The sequence below is a fragment of the Bos taurus genome, chromosome 21, assembly GCF_002263795.3.
Source record: "Bos taurus isolate L1 Dominette 01449 registration number 42190680 breed Hereford chromosome 21, ARS-UCD2.0, whole genome shotgun sequence".
NCBI lineage: Eukaryota > Metazoa > Chordata > Mammalia > Artiodactyla > Bovidae > Bos > Bos taurus.
In genome coordinates this window covers 21,444,593-21,465,717 of record NC_037348.1, presented here as the reverse complement: position 1 = coordinate 21,465,717, position 21,125 = coordinate 21,444,593, and the positions used below count along the sequence as shown (strand labels likewise).

The following is a 21,125-nucleotide window of genomic DNA, read 5'->3' as shown; positions in this document are numbered from 1 at the left end:
TCATGGGGTTGCTAAGAGTCGGACACGACTGAGTAACTTCACTTTCACTTTTCACTTTCATGCATTGGAGAAGGAAATGGCAACCCACTCCAGTGTTCTTGCCTGGAGAATCCCAGGGACGGGGGAGCCTGGTGGGCTGCCGTCTATGGGATCACACAGAGTCGGACACGACTGAAGTGACTTAGCAGTAGCAGTAGCAGTAAAAGAGAGTCACACACTTTTGATAGACTCTCGTAATTATGAGAGGCAAGGGGAGCCCTTTGTGTTCTTGAGCATCTCATCTACTTCCCTACGGCATCCTGGCCTGTCTCTGGCCGGGTCCTCCCAGCTGTGAGATGGAAAATCAGCGATTCTCAAACTATGCTCCTTGGGTCCTGCAGGGATTCTTCAAACACTTCAGTTCAAATGTTTTAAAATGAATAAAGTTTTACTATTTAAAAAACTAATTTCAGAGCACCTGAGACACTGGGGCTGAAGCCCCTGCAGAGCTCCAGGCTTGCGGCCCAGCAAGTCCCCCCAAAGCGTTTGCTGTTGACCTAAGGGGACCCAGCAGGGTGGCAGATGTGTCCCCTCTGCTCACCTGCATCTGAATTGCAGATGTCAGGATTAGGGAGGAGAAACCACATTCAGAAACATGTCTTTGGTTGTTAAATTAAAAAAACGGTTCATATCTTAAAAAAAAAAAAAAATCCCCCAAACCACACACACAAAAACCAAAATCCAAATAAACAAAAACTAGTTTCAGTTACATCTTTTTCCTAACACTCATCAAAATAAAGCAGAGACATCACTTTGCTGACAAAGGTCCATCTAGTCAAAGCTATGATTTTTCCAGTGGTCATGTACAGTCCCTTAGACAGCAAGGAGATCAAACTAGTCAATACTAAAAGAAATTAACCCTGAATATTCATTGGAAGGACTGATGCTGAAGCTGAAGCTCCAGTGCTTTGGCCACCTGATGCAAAAAGCCAACTCACTGGAAAAGACCCTGATGATGGGAAACATTGATGGCAAGAAAAGGGGGTGACAGAGGATAAGATGACTGGATGGCATCATTGACTCCATGGGCATGAATCTGAGCAAACTCTGGGAGATGGGGAAGGACAGGGAAGCCTGGCATGCTGCAGTCCATGGGGTGCAAGGAGTTGGACACAACTGAGCAACTGAACATCAAAATAAATATAATGATAAAAATAAGAAACATTTGGGAATTCCCTGGTGGTCTGCTGGTTAAGAATCTGCCTGCAATACAGGAGATGCAGGAGACAGGAGTTTAATCCTTGGGTAGGAAGATCCCCTGGAGGAAGAAACTGCAACCCACTCCAGTATTCTTACCTGGAAAATCCCATGGACAGGGGAGCCTGGAGAGCTACAGTCCATGGGGGTTGCAGAGTTGAACACGACTCAAGTGACTGAGCACACAAATATTAAAAAAAGAAAGAAAGAAACGTTCACCACCTAAGTGGTCTCATCCAGCACTATGGGAAGCCCTGGATGAAAGCTTGGCAGGAGGAGAAAGCAGAGACTCAGAAGGCCGGCCGGGGGGAGGTGTGTGCCTGGCGGGGAGGTTCCAGGGGCCAGGTCTGGCCAGGGTGCGGCTGGCACACGGCGCCCTTACCTTATGGGTGAGCGAATGCTGCTTGAGGTGGTGGATCTGGCTGAATTCCATGCCGCACTCGGTGCACACGAAGGGCCGCACGTTCTGGTGCTTGAGCATGTGATTCTGCAGCTGGCTGCGGTAGTGGAAGGACTTGTCGCACTCCAGGCACTGGTAGAGGGTGGGGCCCTGGTGGGAGGCCAGGTGGCGCTTCAGCTGCGTCAGCGTGGAGAAGTCCAGGCCGCACTCGACGCACACATGGCAGCGGCCGCTCTCGTGCTTCACCTCGTGGGCCTTGAGCTCGCTGGGGTAGGCGAAGCCGCGGCCGCAGAAGTGGCAGCTGTAGGGCTTGACCTCCGAGTGCAGCAGCATGTGGCGCTTGAGGTGGCTGGTCTGCGTGAAGGCCTTCTGGCACACCTGGCACTTGTGTGGCCGGGTGCCCTGGTGCGTCAGCAGATGCGTCTGCAGGTGGCTGGGCTGCTTGAAGAGCTTGCTGCAGTGCGGGCAGGAATGCGGCTTGATGCCGTTGTGGCCCAGGATGTGCGTCACCAGGTTGTACTTGGACGTGTAGGACTTCTCGCACATGCGACACTGCCAGCGCTTCTGCCGGTCGCCGGCCTCCACCAGGTACGAGTCGTCGATCTGCACGTTGATGTCCAGCCGGTCCAGCTGGGCCTTCTTGTGGCGCTCCACCGTCGAGCCGGCTGCGTCCGCTTCGAACTCGCCCACCTCCTGCCACACGAAGCCCTGCTCTGGCTTCACGGGCTCTGGGGACTCCATGGTGGGGGGCTCGGGGTCGCTCAGCGGGGGCAGGTGCGGCGGCTCGAAGCCGCACTCCACGGGCAGGGCCTCCGGCCTGGGTAGCGCCATGCTGGGCTCGGCGAAGGCGTCCCGGGCCGGGTCGGGGAAGTGGGGGTCGAAGGGGGCTACGTCCAGCTCCGGCCGCGGGGCGCGGGGAAGGTGTCGCAGCGTCCGGGGCTTGCGGCTGAAGACGCTGAGGTCGATCATCTTGACCGCGCTGCTCTGCACCAGGGCCTCGCAGCCGCCGCCAGCCGCCTCGGCTGGGGCCTCTGCTGGGCCGGCATCCTTGTCGTCGCCGCCGGGCACTGACACCTCGTAGACCTCCTCCTCCTCCTCCACCTTCTCAAACTTGACCTTGGGCACCAGGCGCACAGGCGGCCGCGTCTTCCGCCGGGTGTGCTTCTCGAAGGCCGCCTCCACCTCCAGCACCTCCTCCTCGGCCGGCTCCTCCAGGGCCCGCCCGTGGCAGGCCAGCTGGTAGACGTCGGGGCCCGGGGGCCGGGGCTCCCCTATGGCTGCCCCGGACAGCTCCGGCCCCAGGTCCGGGTAGAAGGCTTCGGCGCTTATGGTGGCTCCAAAGAGCTCATTTTCCGAGACCAGGCCCAGCACGGCGGCCTGAGCCAAAGACAGCACCACCACGGCATCAGTCTGTGTCCCTGAGTCCATGAAGCCCTCCATCCCGTGGCGGCTGGCTAGGAGGGCATCGCTGCGGGAAGAGAAGGGAACATGAGCACCGCCAGCTCAAGGCTGCCAGACCGACGACAGACAGACACAGCTCAGCGAGGGCTCGCCCAAATCTGGGTGTGTCTGTCCCCGACGTCTTTCTATTCCTGTCTTGGGAACAGGGCACAGGGTAATTACGGGGAGCCATGACACCCTCTGTGTATCTGATCTTTGTTTGCCACAACCTCCATCTGCCTGTGGGGGTCCTGGTTAAGCCCTGCCCCCTTGCTGGCCTCAGTCTTCCCATCTGTGAAATAGGGAGGCTGGGTTTCCCCAGTGGTACAGGAGTTCCCAAAAGAATGGGATCCAAAATGGCAAACAGTAAAGATTCTGCTCTTTTAAAAACTGATGTTAAAAAAACCCATCTTTACTCAAATGAAATATATACCTTGTTCCCACACAATGGCTTTGTGTCTAAGGTATAATTTTACACTGACCTTGAGACTGTACAACTGTCACCATTTGCTTGGCCATGTGAATGTGGTGTTTTGGGTTTTTAAATATATTGGGCAAGAACAAGGCAACACACAAAAATAAATTAGGTGCCGAGGCCAAGCTCAGACAGCAGTTACCACCTGTCAGCCCTGATGCTAAATGACTGTGCCTTGCACAACAGGTCATTGCTCTTGATTAGCTAAATGTTGCACATTTAATGACCTACGTTTACACTGATTAAAATATAGCTTGTGTCTGATATGTACCCTGGAATTTCATAAAAGATCTGACTTGAAAGGAGTCTGTGATGGCTAACAAGCTGGAGAAAACTGGCTGAAGTGAATGCTAAAACTAGCTCCCAGCTTCACAGCCACGTTCTGTGATCCAACAGGTGTTTCTACAAAAGCCACTAAGCCCACCTGTCCGGGTCCAAAGCCGGGGCATCAGCTTCCTGCCTTCCTAGGGGATCTGCCACACCGGTGCCCTCTGCGTAGCCTGGCCTTTGCACAGAGTTCTCCCACCGGGGTGCCCTTTCCCCAACCCCACTGAGCTCCTGGCTCCTCCCACCAGCTCCCCAGGCTTCCCTGAAATTCCCCCAGTTCCCGGTGCTTCTCAGCTCTCCAGCTCTCCCTGATGTGGGAGGGCCTCCTCCCTGGCCTGGGGTCCTCATCAGATTGCACCCTGCCCCCCTGCTCGGTGTCTAGCACAGCACAACAGAGGCGCTCCATAAGGAAGGGGAAAGACAGGACTGTGGTGGCTCCTGCCTGAGGCTTCCTCCGGGGCCAGGGTCAGGTGCATGGCGGCGGCCCTTCCTCAGGAAGCAGGCTCCCGGCCGGTGTCTCCCTCCCCCTAGTAGGCCAGAGGAGCTTCCCCTTCCTGAAGCCAGCTAAAAATAAAATACCCCAGAGAGGAATTTTAGCCTCCTTGAAATGGACACTAAAGAGTAAACTATTAAGCTTAAAGCAGGGCTCTTGTGGAAAGGGTTGGACGGAAGGAAAACCTCTGGAACAGGCTGGGGGTTGTGAGGAGGGGGTGGCTAGCCCTGATGGAGAGAGCTCACCCTCCCACCCTGAGTTGGAAAGAACACTCAGCTGGGAGTCAGGCAGCCTGGCCTCAAGTCCCAGCTCTGTCACATACAAGTGACTAAGCTAAGTCACTTCTGCATCTCAGTTTCCCCATCCAAGAATGGGGGAGGGGGACTTCCCTGGGGGGGCCCAGTGGTTAAGACTCTGCATTCCCAATGCAGGGGGGAACCCAATGCAGGGTTCTATCCCTAGTTGGGGAACTATAAGACCGCCCCCCCTATGCTGCATGGCATGGCCTAAATAAATAAATAAATAAATAAAATTAACTGGACCGCCAGGGAAGTCCTCAAAGAAGCAGACTTTCTGGATGAAAACCACAGACCTGAGAGATTTCTCCATTCTGGGGTCCCAAATTCATCAAAGGTTTGGGTGATTCTATGTCAGCCTCTAGAGACTAAGAACTCATTTGATCAGTGCAGCAAATAATTTGCTAAATCCTTGGTCTGGGTTGGGCCCTGTGCTTGGAGATGAAAGGCAATGAGGTCCCCCGTGGTGTCCACAGGAGACTGCTGCGCCCACTGCAACCCCCCTGCCTCCCTGTGCGGGGAGCCTCACTGCCTCGGAGGACAGCGGCCCATCTGACCCAGCGTCCAGCAGCGCCCAGCGGCAGCCCTCGTGTCAGCTGTGGGCTTGAGAAAACAAGCAGCTCAGCACTTTTTCCAGACTTCCCCAAAGGCAGGGCCAGCAGAGGGGAGGGACTGACCCTCAGCGGCGGAGCCTGTGCTGGGACTTGGCCTGGATTCTGAATTCAGATCTGGACTTTGCCCGTTTCTGGTTCAGGCTCATCCTGTCATGCCCTGAGCCTCAGTTTCCTCATCTCTGCTGAGAGGGAGGTGATGCCTGAGTCCTGGGGTGCTGAGGACATGAGATGAGTATGTCGGCAGAGATGTCAGTCCCTCCCCTGTGCTTTTCTCCCCTCCAATCCCACCTACTTTATTTTTAATTGGAGGATAACTGTCTTACAATGTTGTGTTGGTTTCTGCCATACAACAACACAGATCAGCCTTAAGTATACAGATGTCTCCTCCCTCCCACCTCCCCACCCCACCCCACCCCTCTAGGTTGTCACAGAGCCCCAGGGTTGAGCTCCCTGCATCATACAGCAAATTCCCACTATTTACCTGTTTTACCCATGGGGATGTATATGTTTCCAGGCTCCTCTCTCCAATCATCCCACCCTCTCCTTCTACAAGTCTGTTCTCTATGTCTGTGTCTCTATTGCTGCCCTACAAATAGGTGGATCAGCGCTATTTTTCTAGATTCCACATCTCCTGTGCTTTCCTCCAGGCCCCAGTCCCTGGCAGCACCCCTCTTCTAGCACCTGAAGGGAATGGGAGCAAAGAAACCCATAACACATCACTCTATCGGCAGATGAGGGCTTCTCAGGCGGTGCAAGTGGTAAATAACCCGCCTGCCAATGCAGGAGACGCGGGTTCGATCCCTGGGTCAGGAAGATCCCTTGGAAGGGGAAATGACAACTCACTCCATATTCTTGCCTGGAAAATCCATGGATAGAGAAGACCGGGGGGCTACAGTCCATGGGCTCGCAGAGTCGGACATGATTGAGCACACACACAGACATTGGCAGATGAGCGCCTGCCCATGGAAGCACATGTCTGGGGCAGCTCCCCACAGGGAGGGTGGTCGTGTAACATTCCAGCCCTGTTAGGAGGACCTTCTAAGAGCAGAAGGGCCACTCCCAAGGCTCATACCAGGAACCCAGGTGCAAGCTGAACCTGCCCCCGGCCACCATGCATCCCCCTCCCACGGGGACAGGCTGGTGGTTTACTTTGGGGCTGAGGACTACAGCCTGTGCCTGAGTGTAGACGGGGACCTGCCCACAGCCCTTGCTCTCGAGGGGTTTATGCCCAAGTGTGGGGACACACAGCTGTCAACAACTAACCACAAATGCGGTGATTGAGTGCTCAGCAGGTCCTAGGCAAGCCTTTTAATCCTAAAAACAACCCCGTGGGGGTGGGCAGTAGTGGGCACCACACTCCACGGCCCGGGAATCCGAGGTGTAAGTAGCAAGCTCAAGAGTGCCCTGGCAGGCCAGTACTAAAGACTCTGTGCTTCCAATGAAGGGGGCATGGATTTGATCCCTGGTTGGGGAACTAGAAGACAGAACAGTGCCCCGGCAGCGAGGGCAGCACTGGGTCAGCACCTTGGCCCATCCAGGCTCCGTACCTGCAGCTCCGCCCCGCCGACCGTGCAACCTGGGAGGCCGCGTCTTGGCTCCGAGCCCTCCCTCCTCAGGCTCCCGTGAGCCAGCGGGAACGCACAGGTAGACTCAGGACCCGCTCCTGTCTGGCTGGTCCAAGGCTCCAGCCGGACTGGGCAAGGCGGGTCCCCTTCCAGGGCAGCTAGAGCCCCTCTCTCCTTGGGTATCCACTCAGAAAGCACTTCTTCCTGGGAGCCTTGATTAACCCACCTGCTGGTCAGGCCCCTGCTTAACCGACGCATATCACCCTGTAAATACACGCTGAAGGGGCTGAGTGTTCACTGGGGCAGCCAGGCAGGCTGTGTGTGTGTGGGGGGGGGAGGAGCTGTGTTTGTTGAGACAGAGGCCCGGAGAAAGAAGACAGAGGGAATCTAATTCTCCTGCATTTCACATGCGAGTTTGTCTGCCTATCGCACACGGGGCCCGGGGGTTGGGAAGCTGGGGGTTTTGCAACGCGGGTGCCATCATTCCTCCTCCTCCTGGGCCATCTTTTTGTGCCCCCCACCCCCGCCCCAGCTCTTCTCACAGGCCACAGCCCTCCTGTTTTAACATCCTGGCACGGGCTGCCCAGGGCAGGAGGCGCACCCCACCTATGCGCCAGGGCGGGGTCCCCACACTTCAGGGCCCCTCTTGTCATCGGCCTGGGCCCTCTTGCGGCACGTGGCTTCTCAGGGCAAGGCCTCTCTCCCACCCCTTGTGCTGTGGGCTCAGAACAAAAGCTCTCTACAGTGTCCCAGAGAAAGGGGAACTCAGACCACCCTGGGCTCTGCACTGCCTGGGCTGTGAGATGAAGGGCCACCAGGGGAGGGGATGTGGCTCAGCCTCCTACCAGGACACCCTGGTCCCCAGGGTGGAGAGAAAGGGAATGGAAAAGGCAGGGAGACAGAGGGAATAGAATCACTGCTTAATTGTAGTGTGAAGACCTGCAAGGGGAGTTGGGGGGAGGGGGGCCACAGCAGAGAGAGACAGAGAGAGGGGGAGAGAGAGAGAGGGAAGGAGGGGAGAGGCTGCGGAGGCCAAGAAACAAAAGCGGGGGAGGGGGAGGAGGCGCCTGCAGAGGGGGAGGGGACTGTGCCAATGACACCAGAAGCCCAGGGCTGTCCTATTTCCCAGGGCTTAGCATCACCCTCTCCCAGGCCAGCCCATGGGGAAAGACACAGTCTCATTCCCGGAGGCCCAGCAGGAGGCCTCCCCAACCCAGGCAGGGCCCCAGGGCCCCCAGAGCTCTCACTGATGCTTCATCTATTGCTGTGCTAAGGTCCCTGTAAAACACTGACACAAGCTTGTCAAATGAATTAATGAGTGACTTGCTCGGTGACCCTGGACAAAGTCACCTGGTCCCCCAGGGTCTCAGTTTCCTCATCTGTAAAATGGGCACAAGTGGCTTCTTGGGAACTTGAGGGCGGGTTAATCCTTGGCTTACCTGCCTGTCTTCTGGGGTCTCCTCCCCAAGACGGGAGCCCACTTCCTCTCAGCTACACTGCTTTAAAAGCTCCTCTCATGGAGACCCCCACCTTCATGCACCAGGGGAGGGTCATGGAGCTCAGGGCCACCATTGTCCCTGGGAACCAGACAGTGGGGGAGTTGAGGCCTGGTCTTACTTGGGGCTGGCAATACAGGAGTCATTTGGAAGGAAGAACCAACAAGACTTTGTGATCATCTGGCTATTTTTGCCTCACTCTTGCCACCAGGACATCTCAAAAACCAACTGAAGACACAGGAATGCTCCGGGGCTTTTGCCCAGTCTTGGGACGTCACTCAGTGCCCTGTGATCCATTACCCTCAGGGTGATTTTTGAGGGTCTGCTCCCTGACACAGGCCCCACGAGCCCCGGGCTCCTGCTGGGGAGACAGGTTCACCCCTTTGGTACTGCAGCTGAATCACTGACTCAACCCACCGGCCAGGCGCGGGGTGCCATTCTTGGCTGTGAAGATTTCTTAGTTGTTGCTGTTGTTCACTTCCTAAGTGGTGTCCGACTCTTTGCGACCCCATGGACTGCAGCCCGACAGGCTCCCCTGTCCATGGAATTCTCCAGGCAAGAATACTGGAGTGGGTCGCCATTCCCTTCTCCAGGGGATCTTCCTGACCCACAGATGGAACCTGGGTCTCCTGCATTGGCAGGAGGGTTCTTCACCACTGCGCCACCTGGGAAGTCCGAGGACATGGTAAGAAGCATAAGTTCCCACACCAGGGGGAGCTGCTCTGAGCAAGCTCAGTCTAAAACCTGAGGCACCAGGAACTTTGGGAGATGAAGCACTGGGCTCAGGTGGGTACAGGGCCCCACAGAATAGCCGCTGGGTCCCGAGAGGCTGAACTCTGAGTGGCGGGGACAGGACCAGTGTCTGTGCCCAGGGAGGGGGATAGGGAGTGACAGGTATGAAAATGACTGTTTTTTTTTTTTTTTTTTTAAAAAAAAGCACCTCACGGGACTTCAACTTAGAGCAAAACCACCCTCTTTGTTTCCTCTGTTGTCCCCCTCTTAAGGGTAAACTCTGCTCACATCCCATGAAAGGAAAAGGAAGCGAAAGTAAAGGCTGGAGGTTTGTGCAAACCTCAGGGCTCCTTGCCGCAGTCTCACTTCTGTCCAGCCCACAAGGTCTCACTGGACTCTGGAGCTGACCAGGCGGCTGGGGTGGGGGTGGGGTGGCCCAGGGGGAAGTGTCCGAGGCTCTTCCTTACAGGAGTCGCTCTCTGCCTCAGCTTCCCCTTTTTCCTTGGACAGATTTGCTAAGCTCTGGCTCCAGAGGTCAGAGTGGCTGGGCCACCAACCCAACACAGGAGGGCCCGATGAGGGGAAAGGACTGGTCCAAGGTTACACAGTGAGATGCTGGTGAAGCCCAGAAGCCCATCGTCAGCCAAAATCTACCTGACCCTCTTTTAAAGCTTCCTGTACGTCTGCATCTTACACATACACACAAATATACACAGTGCTGTTTCCTACCTCAGGGCCTTTGCACAGGCTGACTCCCCTGGCAGGACTTGCTCCTTCCCTCCCACTGGGTGAATACCCATTCCTTCTTTAGCAATCAGGCTTCCTAGGTGGCTCACTGGTTTAAAAAAAAAAAAGAAAATCCACTTGCCAATGCAAGAGGCATAAGAGACTCAAATTCAATCCCTGGGTCAGGAAGATCCCCTGGAGAAGAAAATGGCAACCCGCTCCAGTACCCTCGCCTGGAGAATTCCCTGGAAAGAGGAGCCTGGTGGGCTACAGTCTATGGGGTCACAAAGAGTCGGACACAACTGAGCAACTGAGCCCACACGGCACACACACACAGGCATGGCCTCCCAGGAGATATTCCTTTGCCTGGGGGCAAGGCGAAGGCCTCTTCCACAGCCTGGGAACAGCAGGTTAATTTTACCAGTGTCTAGGCTGGGTGCCCAGGTGTTTGGTCAAACAACAATCTGGATCTTCTGATGCTGTGATGTCATGGTTGATGTGATTAACATCTACAATCAGCTGACTTTAAGTAAGGCAGATTACCCTCCTTAACATGGGCAGCTCTCATCTAATCAGTTGAAGTTTTCAGAAAAAAAACCTCAAAGTTTCCCCAGAGAAGAAGGGGATTGCATATCACAGAAATCCTGCTTGGGCCTCCAGCCTGCCAGCCTGCCCTGCAGATTTTGGACTTGCCAGCCTCCACAACCGCATGAGCCAATTCCTTAAAATAAATCTCTCTCTCTGTGTATATATCCTGCTGGTTCTGTTTCTCTAGAGAACGCTGATACAGTTGTAGCGATTCACAATTGTATCTGTTGATGGGCCCTCTCCCCCACCAAAGGTCCACCCCGTAGGACGGTGACTGCAGGGGACTGTCCGGAGAGAAAGACACCAGGCTCCTCTGTCCATGGGATTCTCCAGGCAAGAATACTGGAGTGAGTTGCCATTTCCTTCTCCAGGGGATCTTCCCAACCCAGGGATCAAAACTGTATCTCCTACATCTCTTGCACTGGAAGGCAGGTTCATTACTATTAGTGTGACCTGAGAAGCCCCAGAAGTGTTAGTCCACTCAGTCGTGTCCGACTCTTTGGACCCCATGGACTGTAGCCCGCCAGGCTCCTCTGTCCATGGGATTCTCCAGGCACAATCTTGGGCCCACTCTCAATTCAAACTCTTCCAAGGACAGAGGTCCTGACTTCACAGGGTCCAACTGGCACTGCCTGATGAGAGCACTGGTGCCTGTGCCAGTTAAATCAGAATCTCTGCCTCTGGGGCCTGGATATCATGTTTCTCCAAATCTTCCCAATACATTCTGATTCTCAAAATGAATTAGTAAGAGCTGATGAGCACCCACATGGCCTGGGCCTGAGGGTGAATGAAGAGTACCCTCCCATGGATGCTGTGACGCCTGCACCTGATGGGCCCTTCTTCCCCACTCTGAGGGGTCCGATGCCCAGGCCAGGACCCCCATGCAGCACACCCACGCCTACCCACCACCGCAGGCGGTTCATACAGGAGCTGAGACCACTGGTCTGCTTCTTCTCATGTCCCAGATGGACTTAGGCCATGGAGGTTCCCCTCTTGGAAGCACAGCTATGCATCAAGCCTTACACTCTCAAGCAAACTCTTCATACACAAAGGTGCATGTGAGGTGGAATAAGGCCAAAACTCAGGGGCAGTGACACGGAGCCAGCTGGAGCCAGCCCTCCGAGGAGGAGGGGGTGAGCATGTCCGGAGAAGCAAGGCCATGCACTCCTGGGGAGTCCGGGTTCCTGAAAGCTGCCAGCCCCTGCCGCCAGCCTGGGGACCCTCAGTCACCGTTCTGTCCTGAGGAAAACTGCGTGGGTTCTTGATTCTTGTAGAGAGTGCTTGTGACTCTTTGCGGCCCCATGGATGTAGCCCGCCAGGCTCCTCTGTCCATGGGAGCTTCCAGGGAAGAACACTGGAGTATTCTTCATTGCTGTGCCCTCCTCTAGGAGGTCCTCCTGACCCAGGGCTCCAACCCCTGTCTTCTGTGTCTCCTGCACTGGCAGGCAGATTCTTTACCACTGAGCCACCTGGAACCCCTTGTGGAAATGAGCCCAAAATAACAGAGCATCTAATTAACTGCCAGGAACAAACACTGAGCTGCCTATAGAGCTGCAAACAAAGCACATGGCATCCTCCTCGGGTACAGGGGTGACGTGTGCCTCTGATCTCAAGTCCCTGCGTCCCCAGAAGGCTGTGGGCGAGGGTTCCTCCGGCCTGATGCCTTGCTTGCCACAAAGAGAGAAAGCTGGGTTCTCCCGCAGCAGGAAAGTAGCCTTGCTGAAGACCCCTCATCTTCGAGGCTGGTCTTGGAATCTTCATCAGTAGGGTTGGAAGGGCCTTTGGGGACGCTTCTGTCCAATGCTGTCATTTGACAGATGTGGAAACTGAGGCCCCAAGGCTCCCGCCCCACAACGGGCACCAAACTGAGGCTCTCGATTCCCAGTGCATGTCCATCCACCCACCCATTCATCCACAGCAAACATGGCAGCCGCCCCACACACTCAGGCTCCCCCACCAGCCTGTCGGCTGCATCAAGTCCAGACACACCAGTAAAGACCTATAAGAACTTGCTTGATTGGCCCTTGCTTACGTGGCAACTTCATAGCACTGCTTGTTCCCTTAGTCATCACCCTCCAGCCACGTGGCCCTTCCTTATTTTCTTTAACAGATTCACATGCTATTCCCGGTGCCTTGAATGCTCTCTTGTCCCTCAGCCTCCAGCCTTCAACTCCGGCATCACTTCCTCAGGAACCTTCCCTGCCCACTCTTCCAGCCAGGTCTGGTCCCCCAAGTTCTAAGTAGTTACAAGCTTACTGCTTTTCCTTCCTGGACTTTACCACAATTTTCAACGACAGGTCTAATTGTGTAATTATTTGCTCAATGTCTGGTACCCCAGTTAGATCACAGACTATGGGAGGGCAGACAGCACGTCTGTGCGCCCATGGTGCCGTCCTCACAGAGCACACATCTAGAATGATCGCTGTGCCTTTCGAGAACATCCATTCCAAGTGGGAAGAAAAAAAAAAAAAAAGAGCCCCTTGCCGATCCCCAGGTGGACACCCCCAGGTCTGTGCTTCTTTTCCCTGAGCTCCAGGACTAGTCCCGGTTCCCAGGAGAAGGAATGGCAAGCTTCATGTTTCTGCAAGGCTCGTGTCTTTTCTCCAATTCCAGAAGCAAAAAGCAAGTCTATTCTTGAAACAAGGACACTCATCTGGACCCAAAGATCACCAGCGTAATGTAACAGGGAAAAACAAACAAAACTTGGGCTCACAAGTTCACGGACAAAGATAAGAATCACAACTGAAGGAACATCGGGAGCCTTTATTGGGCTTGACCTTTGTCAGGTCCTGTGATGAGCGCGTGCAGTTCCCAGGCTTCCAGGCAGCCCTCATGGGGAGGAGAACCATTTCCATTTTACAGTTGTGGAAACTGAGGCTTAAAGAGAGGCAGTCCCTGATGGGTAGGGCAGGGCAGACCCCAGCTGGGCCAGCCCCAGGGGCCCAGGCCCAGCTCTCTCCACCCTGCCACCTTTGGGTGGGGATGAGCTTTCTGGGTCAGCTCTTATTTCCTTTCCAACCTCGGTTTCTCCACACCGGGCCCGATTCAGACCTGGGAGCCCCTCCTGGCTTCCCTTCCTCCTCCCCAGCCTTGTCTCAGGCCCCTCCCACACTGAGCCCTCAGCCTTCTCCATCCGTCTTCCTCTCCCTCCTTCCGTTTCCGTGGCAACCCCATCCTCTGCTCTGCCACTCGGTCCTGCGTTCCCATCTCTTTCTTTCCTCTTTCATCTCTCCCCTCATTGCGGTATATAGCCCAAATCCCCCTCTGTCCTTTGCTTCTGGTCTCTAGTCCCTTTTACTCGCCTTTTTATCTCTTTCAATATTCTCTTGTCATCTCAGGGCGACATTTATTTATCTCTTGCTAAAAAGAAAGAAAGAGAGAGGGAAGAGGGGAGGGAGAGAGTGAGAAAGGGAGGGAGGAGGGAAGAAAGAAGAAAGGAGAAAAAAGAAACCCTATTTCATCAGCTCCAGCCATCTTTCTTTCCAAGGGCTAGACTCAGACAGATCCCAGAATGGACCCCCTGCTTTGCCACCATGCAGACCCTCTACTGACCTCACTAACCCCTGAAGAAAGAAACGGCAACTCACTCCAGTATTCTTGCCTGGAAAATCCCATGGACAGAGGAGCCTAGTGGGCTACAGTCCATGGGGTTGCAAAGAGTCGGACATGACTGAGCACACATGCAACCACAGGGAGGAAGTAAACACAGGTGGGGGTTGTCCAGGGGATGAGGGCTCACTGGGAGACGGGGCACCCTAGGGGGCTTGGCCCTGCTTCTCTGAGGTCAGGCTAGGGGAGGCACCAGAGGCCCCTTCAGGAGAGAACAAGGCTAGACCCAGACTCAGGGTTAAGCTGGGCCCAGCATCCCTTTGCATCCCTGTCCCAGCAGGAAATCACTGCAGTTCAGGAAAAGTGCACACACAAACTGCCCCACGTCCCACACCTCCTCCAGGCCCCACCTTGCCTCGTGCGCACGTATGCATGAGACACAGGGCCTGTCCCAGTCTGGGGCCCACAGCGATACTGCGGTACCCAGCTCCCCTCACTCCAAACACAACAGTGAGATTCACAACCACTCTTCATAATTCGTTCTTCCTCGTGATCCTAAATGGCCTCTGAGCAAAGGTGGCACCAACTGGTGGGGACTCTCTGACTCTGCAGTTTTTTTGACCATGCCAAGTGGCATGCAGGGATCGAACCTGTGCCGCCTACAGTGGAAGCACAGAATCTTAACCACTGGACCGCCAGGGAAGTCCTGTCTCCACAGCTGAAGACAGAAGTAAGGGTTGTCAGTTTTTTCCAACTTTTTAGCTGCCATTAGTTGGGCTTATACTACCTTCCAGGCACGCAATATAGCCACCCCAGGGAGACAGGCATCTTTATTTTCATTTTACAGATAAGCCAACTGAGGCTTGGGAAAGCCTGTCATTTGTCCAAGTCACCAAGCCAGTAGGAGGTGAAGGTGAGATCTGAGCAGGTTACAATCATGCCCCTTTTTCTTTTCTTCTTCCTGTGTTCCCGGGAGAGGAAGGTCATGCGACTCCCGGCCCAGACACCCCAGCCCCTGCCTTCAACACAAGAGAAACAGATTTACCACCGAAAACAAAGCAAGCCGATCACAGCCGGGCCCCAGTGTCTCAAAGTGACAGAGAAAACACGGGAGCTGGTGGAAAATGCTATCAAGTCCTCTGGGAAACCACAGCCACATGGAGAAGAAAGAGGCCCTGGACCCCTTCAGGAGTCCATGGGCAGCTTGAGCTACTGCTGAAGCTGAGCTGTGTTGTGGGCCAGGGAGGAAGTACTGGTGTCCACGAAGTCCTGGGGCTCAAAGGCCCTTCCAGAGTAGCTCCCACCTGCCCCATGCAAGCAGCTGGCAAGGCCCGGCCTCAGGACGCAGCAAGGCCCAGTGATCCAGGCCTGCCAAGCCCAAGGAGGTGTCAATGACATGACCTCTCTGTTTCTCCTCTAAAAGGCAGGCTGAGCACATCAGGAAAACCAGGAGCAGGGCCCAAGGAGGAAGAGATGGGCAGCAGCAGAGGGGGAGGGGAGGCATAGAAGGACAGCCCCTCAAGGTCTCCGCAGTCAGTGGCTCAGCCTAAATAAATCTGCCTGCAATCCAGGAGACCAGAGTTCGATCACTGGGTCAGGAAGATCCCCCTGAAAAAGGGAATAGCTGCCCACTCCAGTATTCTTGCCTGGAGAATCCCATGGACACAGGAGCCTGGTGCGGTACAGTTCATAGCATCGCAGGGAGTGGACACGACTTAAGTGACTGATACACAGAGGGGAGAGGAACCCAGCTCTCGGTCTGGCAGGCCCAGCCCACACCCCCATCTCTGCCACAGATGAGCTAGGTGACCTTGGGCAAGTTCCTCAACCTCCCTGGGACTCGGTTTCCTTGTTGTAAGACAAGGAACTGTGACATGAAAAGGATCCACCACATACTGAGCCCTTCCTTCAGGCCAGGCTTTTTTGCCTGATGAGATCATGGGCAGAAAGCACGACTCCCTTTTTTCTTTTCCCCTTGGCCACACCACGCTGCATGTGGGGCCTTAGCTCCCTGGCTCTGAATTGGAAGTGTAGAGTCTTAACGAATGGAATGCCAGGGAAGTCCCAAGCGTGACGTCTTGAAACAAACCCACGTTACAGAGGAGGCAACCAAGGCATAAAGGAGTAACTCACCCAACTCACCCCATCTAGGATACACACAAGAGAAGTAAGTGAAGTTTGGGTTTCATTCTTGAGTCTAACTTAAGTGCTTTAAAATTTTTTTTTTTTAATTTTGGCTGTGCTAGGTCTTAGCTGTGGCCTGTGGGATCAGCTGCTGTGTATGGGCTCTAGTTCCCTGACCAGGGATAGAACCCAGGCCCCCACATTGGGAGGGCAGAAGTCTTAGCCACTGGACCACCAGGGGAGTCCCTTAAGTGCCTTTTAAGGCAAAGGAAAGAAAGGAAATACAGGTATCCGTGGGGGATGGGCTCCAGGCCCCTGGTGGAGACCAACACATGCAAATGTTCGAGCTCCTTAAGTAAAGTGGGCAGTACAGTCAGCCGCCTGTGCTGTGTTTGATAACAAGGCTGGTGGTGCACAGTAAGGACTCGATTCCCGGGAGTTGTTGCTGCTGTTATCATTCCATTCATCATCCACGCCCTGGGCCAGGCTGGTGATGGTGGCTGGTGGGAAACACAGACCCCACTCTCGGGGACCTCACATTTTGGTTTCAGAGACAAGACAAAGAATCATGGAACAGGAGAGGAAAAAAGCACAAAAAGCATGGGGTGCCACAAAAATACAGAGTAACTTTGCTTTTTTTTTTTTAAAGGGTGTCAGAAAGATTCTTGCAAGTCAACGGGCACTTTGGGAGTCAACGGAGACTCCACTGGCTGTGGGGTCCGGCTTCACCCCGTTATATATTGGTTTGGGGGAGCCTCAGGCCCCTCATCTGTGACACAGGATCCCAGTTTCCACTTCCCAGAGCTGAGCCCTTCAGTCCAGTGAGCATGATCTATGGGATGCAGTACACAAGAGAGGGGCTGAGACAGTCTAGGAAGAAGAGAACCTTGCTCAGAAGCCCCCACCCACCTCCCCATCTGCTGCAGCGAGAGATGAAGGGAAGGGAAAATGGCAGAAGAGCAGCAGGCAGAGAACGTGCCGAGGGCTGAGGACGGCCGAGGAGGGTGGCCTGGCCGCGGAGCCCTCTCCTCACTCACGGCAGCCGGCGTGACTCATCCTGAGCCTCCAGCCCAGCAGCGTCCCTGGCAGCGTCTGCCGATGCTGTAATCAACATTTATTTTGCAGTCACCCACACACCCAAGTCGAGTCCGGATTTATGCCAGGAGAGGAGTAAAGAATGCCTCTCTCATTCACGTAATGCCTTCATGTATCTCCGGAGGGGAGGGACAGCTGGGGAAACATTCAGCCCGAGAGTGTACACATGCATACATGAGACGCACATGGCCATCCACGCAAGCCATCGTCAGCAGCAGTACTGTGCCAGCTCGCTCCTTAGTCACCTAACCACCCGCACTGTCACATGGTGAGTCGTGGGTCAGAACCCACGTGAGGGGTGGACACCTGCAGTCCAGCCAGGAGGATGAAGGTGGGGCCGGGGGCAGCCCCCTGAGACATGCAGACGTGAGATGAGAGGTTCAGGGCAGACTGCACACAGAAAGCAGGGAAAGAGGCTGGAGCCCCAGGACGGAGGTGACGCAGCTGGCCCTCAAGGGGTCTGTACTCTCCCAGGACTAATGGGGGCTGGGGAACCTCTCACCTGCAGGCTAGAGGAGAGGTGGGAGGAGGACCAGAGGGCAGAGGCCAGAAACCTCTGGGGTGGCCTGGACGGAGGGCAGTGGGGCGGGAGGGCCTTGAGGGCAGGCGGGTCCACAGACATCAGAGGAGAAGGTGGCCAGGGTGGCCGGCTCAGCCCAGAGTGCAAACCAGTTTCCTCTGATCTGGATCATAAAGGATGACACTGAGGCCCTTCAGAGCAACAGTCCCCAGGCTCTTTGGCCCCAGGAACTGGTTTCGTGGAAGACAGTTTTTCCACGGACAGGAGCAGGGTGGGGTAGGGAGGGGGGCGTGGTTGGTTTCTGGACAATTCAAGTGCATCACATTTACTGTGTACTTTATTATCATCACATCAGCTCCACCTCAGACCATCAGGCATTAGATCCTGCAGGGTGAGGACCCCTGCTTTAGAAAACCTCAGACCATCAGGCATTAGATCCTGCAGGGTGAAGACCCCTGCTTTAGAAAACCTCACCTGCAGAGTGCTAAGCTGTGGACCACCTGTCCCCAGGTGCTAAAATTCAAATGCATGTGGTATGTGACGCAAAGGCCAAATGAGTTTAGTGGAGGCGACTATTATAAACCAACCAAACGTCTGGCCTTCACCAGAGGTGTTTGCGGTGGACTTGAGGGTTTCCTCAGCACACCACCTGCTGTGGTGACAGCCTGTGGGGTTGAGGTTCCTCAGAGAGGGCCATGGTGAGGCCCCACGACCGAGGGTGGCAGGAGGGCCTGGAGCGAGCCAGGCCACTTCCTGGTTGTGAGCCCTTGGGGCAAGTTGCTTCATCTCTCAGACCCTCAGTTTCCTTAAGTGCAAACGGGAGGGACGGCTGCCTTTCCTACAAGATGGCTGAGATCGTGTGAGTGAAAATACCTGGCACAGGTGCTATCAGCTATGAAAGGAAATTCTTTGCTTTACCCTTGCAAGATATATAAACACACTGTGTGATTCACCCACAGCCCCCAGATATTTGATATTTTCTTGGGAGTTCAGTCATTCAGTCGTGTCCAACTCTGTGACCTCTATGCACTCTAGCCCGCCAGGCTCCTCTGTCCATGAGATTCTCCAGGCAAGAACACTGGAGTGGATTGCCATTCTCTTCTCCAGGGGATCTTCCCAGGGATCGAACCCACATCTTGTGCATTGCAGGCAGATTCTCTACCGCTGAGCCACCAGGGAAGCCCGATACTTTCTTAATATCACTAAATATATCTGCAGTAAGACCTACAAAGGAGTGGTAAGTGCATGAACATTTGGAAAAAGCAGCTACTATTTTGAGAGACAAAAAGTAACCAAATCAGGTACACGAGGAGAGATGCTGGAACTGAACCCAGCATCTTCAAGGAAGTTTCCAGCTGCAGCTTTGAGCCACACAAGAGCCCCTGGGTTGCCAGACAGGGGTGCGGTGAGGGTCTCTTGGGATGTACCATGAAGCCCTGGGGAGGTGGGAAGTCCTTTCCCGGTGCACCTGGAGAAGCCCGTGTCAGACACCAGATGTTTTCTCTTTTCTAAAATTTCACAACTCATCGGGGTGGCTCAAAAGACCAAAATTTTTGGGAATTCCCTGGCTGTCCAATGGCTAGCACTCTGTGCTTCCACTGCAAGGAGCCTAGGTTTGATTCCTGATCAGGAAACTAAGATCCCTCAAGCCACACAGCACAGCCAAAAAAGTAAACAGATAATTTTAAAGAGAACACGCTTCTAAAAGAATGACAACACCCACCTTTCCTCTCACCAGAATGTGTGTGTAGTGTCTCTTTCTGGGACCACTGGGCACCTTCTTAGTCTCAATGCTACCAGCTGGGATGACCCACTCTCAGCAAACAGCCCCCACAGGTCACAGGGTGAAGAGGAGAGTCTAAGACCCCCAGGCTGGCCTTGATTCCTTGAAACTAAAGTGTCCAGGAAGCTTCTTGGGTGAAGACCGCGTGTATGTACACGCACATGTGTGTGGGCCAGAGCCACGGGCCACACTCCTTCCTGCATTGTGGCCAGGACTATTCAGAGTCCTGAATCAGGAACATGCGGGGCCTCCTCTGAACACCCCCAGATCTGAGTGCCAAGGTGCACGATAAAACAAGTTCTTTTGGGACCCAGAAACACAGGCCGGGCAGGGAACAAGCACACCTGCTCGTCCAGGCAGAGCCCTTGACGGTTTACAAAGCCATTTCCGGGCACAATGCCACTGGGTCCTCCCCGCCCGGTCTGAGCAGCCGTCTGTATGGGCAGCACCTGTGTAGGCAGTGTTCTTATTCTTGTTCAACTGGTGGCATAATCCTGATGTTAGCAGACTGGCTGGCGGTCCTGAGAACTCCAGTGCCAGCCTGCGCCAAATCTAAGAGCGTTATCTGATTTAATACCGACCACAGCCTGCATAGCACAGCACGTACTCTGTGTGGGGCTTACCAGGTGCTGCCAGTGGTCAAGAATCCGCCCGCTAATGCAGGAGACACAGGAGATGCGGGTTCGATCCTTGGGTAGGGAAGATCCCCTGGAGAAGGAAATGGCAACCCACTCCAGTATTCTTGCCTGGAGAATCCCATGGACAGAGGAGCCTGGCGGGCTACAGTCCATGGGGTCGCAAAGAGCTGGATATGACTGAGTGACTAACTCTCCTCACTCTTCACTATATAGCCAATTGTGTTAGTTGGGTACCCAGACTAACTTTGTTGGACTCACGAACAAACTGGACTTAAGGAACACGCTCCCAGAACGGAACTTGTTCGCACGTAGATTTACTGTAATTTAAAGACAGGTTGAGAAGTGCTGGTTTAGAGCTGAGACTCTGAAATCTGAAGGCCTGAGTTCAAATCCCACCTCTGCTTCCTCCCATCCCCTTGACTCTTTCTCCTAAGGTGGGGCTGGGTGCCGACAGGACCTGCCCTCAGAAATGAAAACATGTAAAGTGTGAACCCAGCGGCCTGTTTGCTACTATTATTAGCATCCGGGAATTGGCCTGGGGCCACAAAGCGACTTCCTAGAAGAGCCAGCTCCTTGTGCCAGGTCTTGAAGGGCTGACTGACCATTGGGCCCTCTGCCACCCTGGAACAAGGGGTGGCTGGGGGCCCCCGGAAACCTGTCTGTCTCTTAAGCCTGATCACCTTCTTGCCTCTGCCAGGAGCGAGCTGCCTTCCCGGGCTCCCCTTTCATCTCCAGGCCAGGTGCTGTGGGAGCCTTAATGGGGTGTAAGGAGATGTTCTTGCTCAAACTGGAAAAACCCGATGGGCAGCCAGACTCGCCCTGGCAGGTGTGGGTTTGGCAGTGGGTAGTCTTCAGAGGTGGGCGGGGCCAGGCGGGCGGTGGTACCCTTTGTGGCCTGGCCCCAGGATCTCAGCTCTGGGAGATGCTGCAAGAGATGCTGTCTGCTGGCTGGGTACCTTCACCCCTTCACTGGAGCACAAACCTACTGTCCCCGGAGGCAGGGTCTGCCACCCCCACCCACAGCTCCC

At 54.7% G+C, this 21,125-nt stretch overlaps 1 protein-coding gene across 7 annotated transcripts in view; it reads right to left on the bottom strand.

Moving 5' to 3' along the window:
* ZNF710 (zinc finger protein 710) overlaps nt 1-21,125 on the bottom strand; it is a 74,382-nt gene that overhangs the window by 10,721 nt on the left and 42,536 nt on the right. For 4 of the 7 annotated variants that reach the window (XM_024982318.2, XM_005221856.5, XM_024982316.2 and 1 more), the window contains exon 2: nt 1,619-3,104. In XM_024982318.2, the coding sequence (XP_024838086.2) occupies nt 1,619-3,076 (1,458 nt within the window). In that variant the 5' untranslated portion in view covers nt 3,077-3,104. Of the gene's footprint in view, nt 1-1,618; nt 3,105-3,975; nt 5,677-5,762; nt 8,539-21,125 lie in introns of those variants that run through there. The other 3 variants (XM_024982317.2, XM_059879278.1, XM_059879279.1) reach the window with 3 other exon arrangements.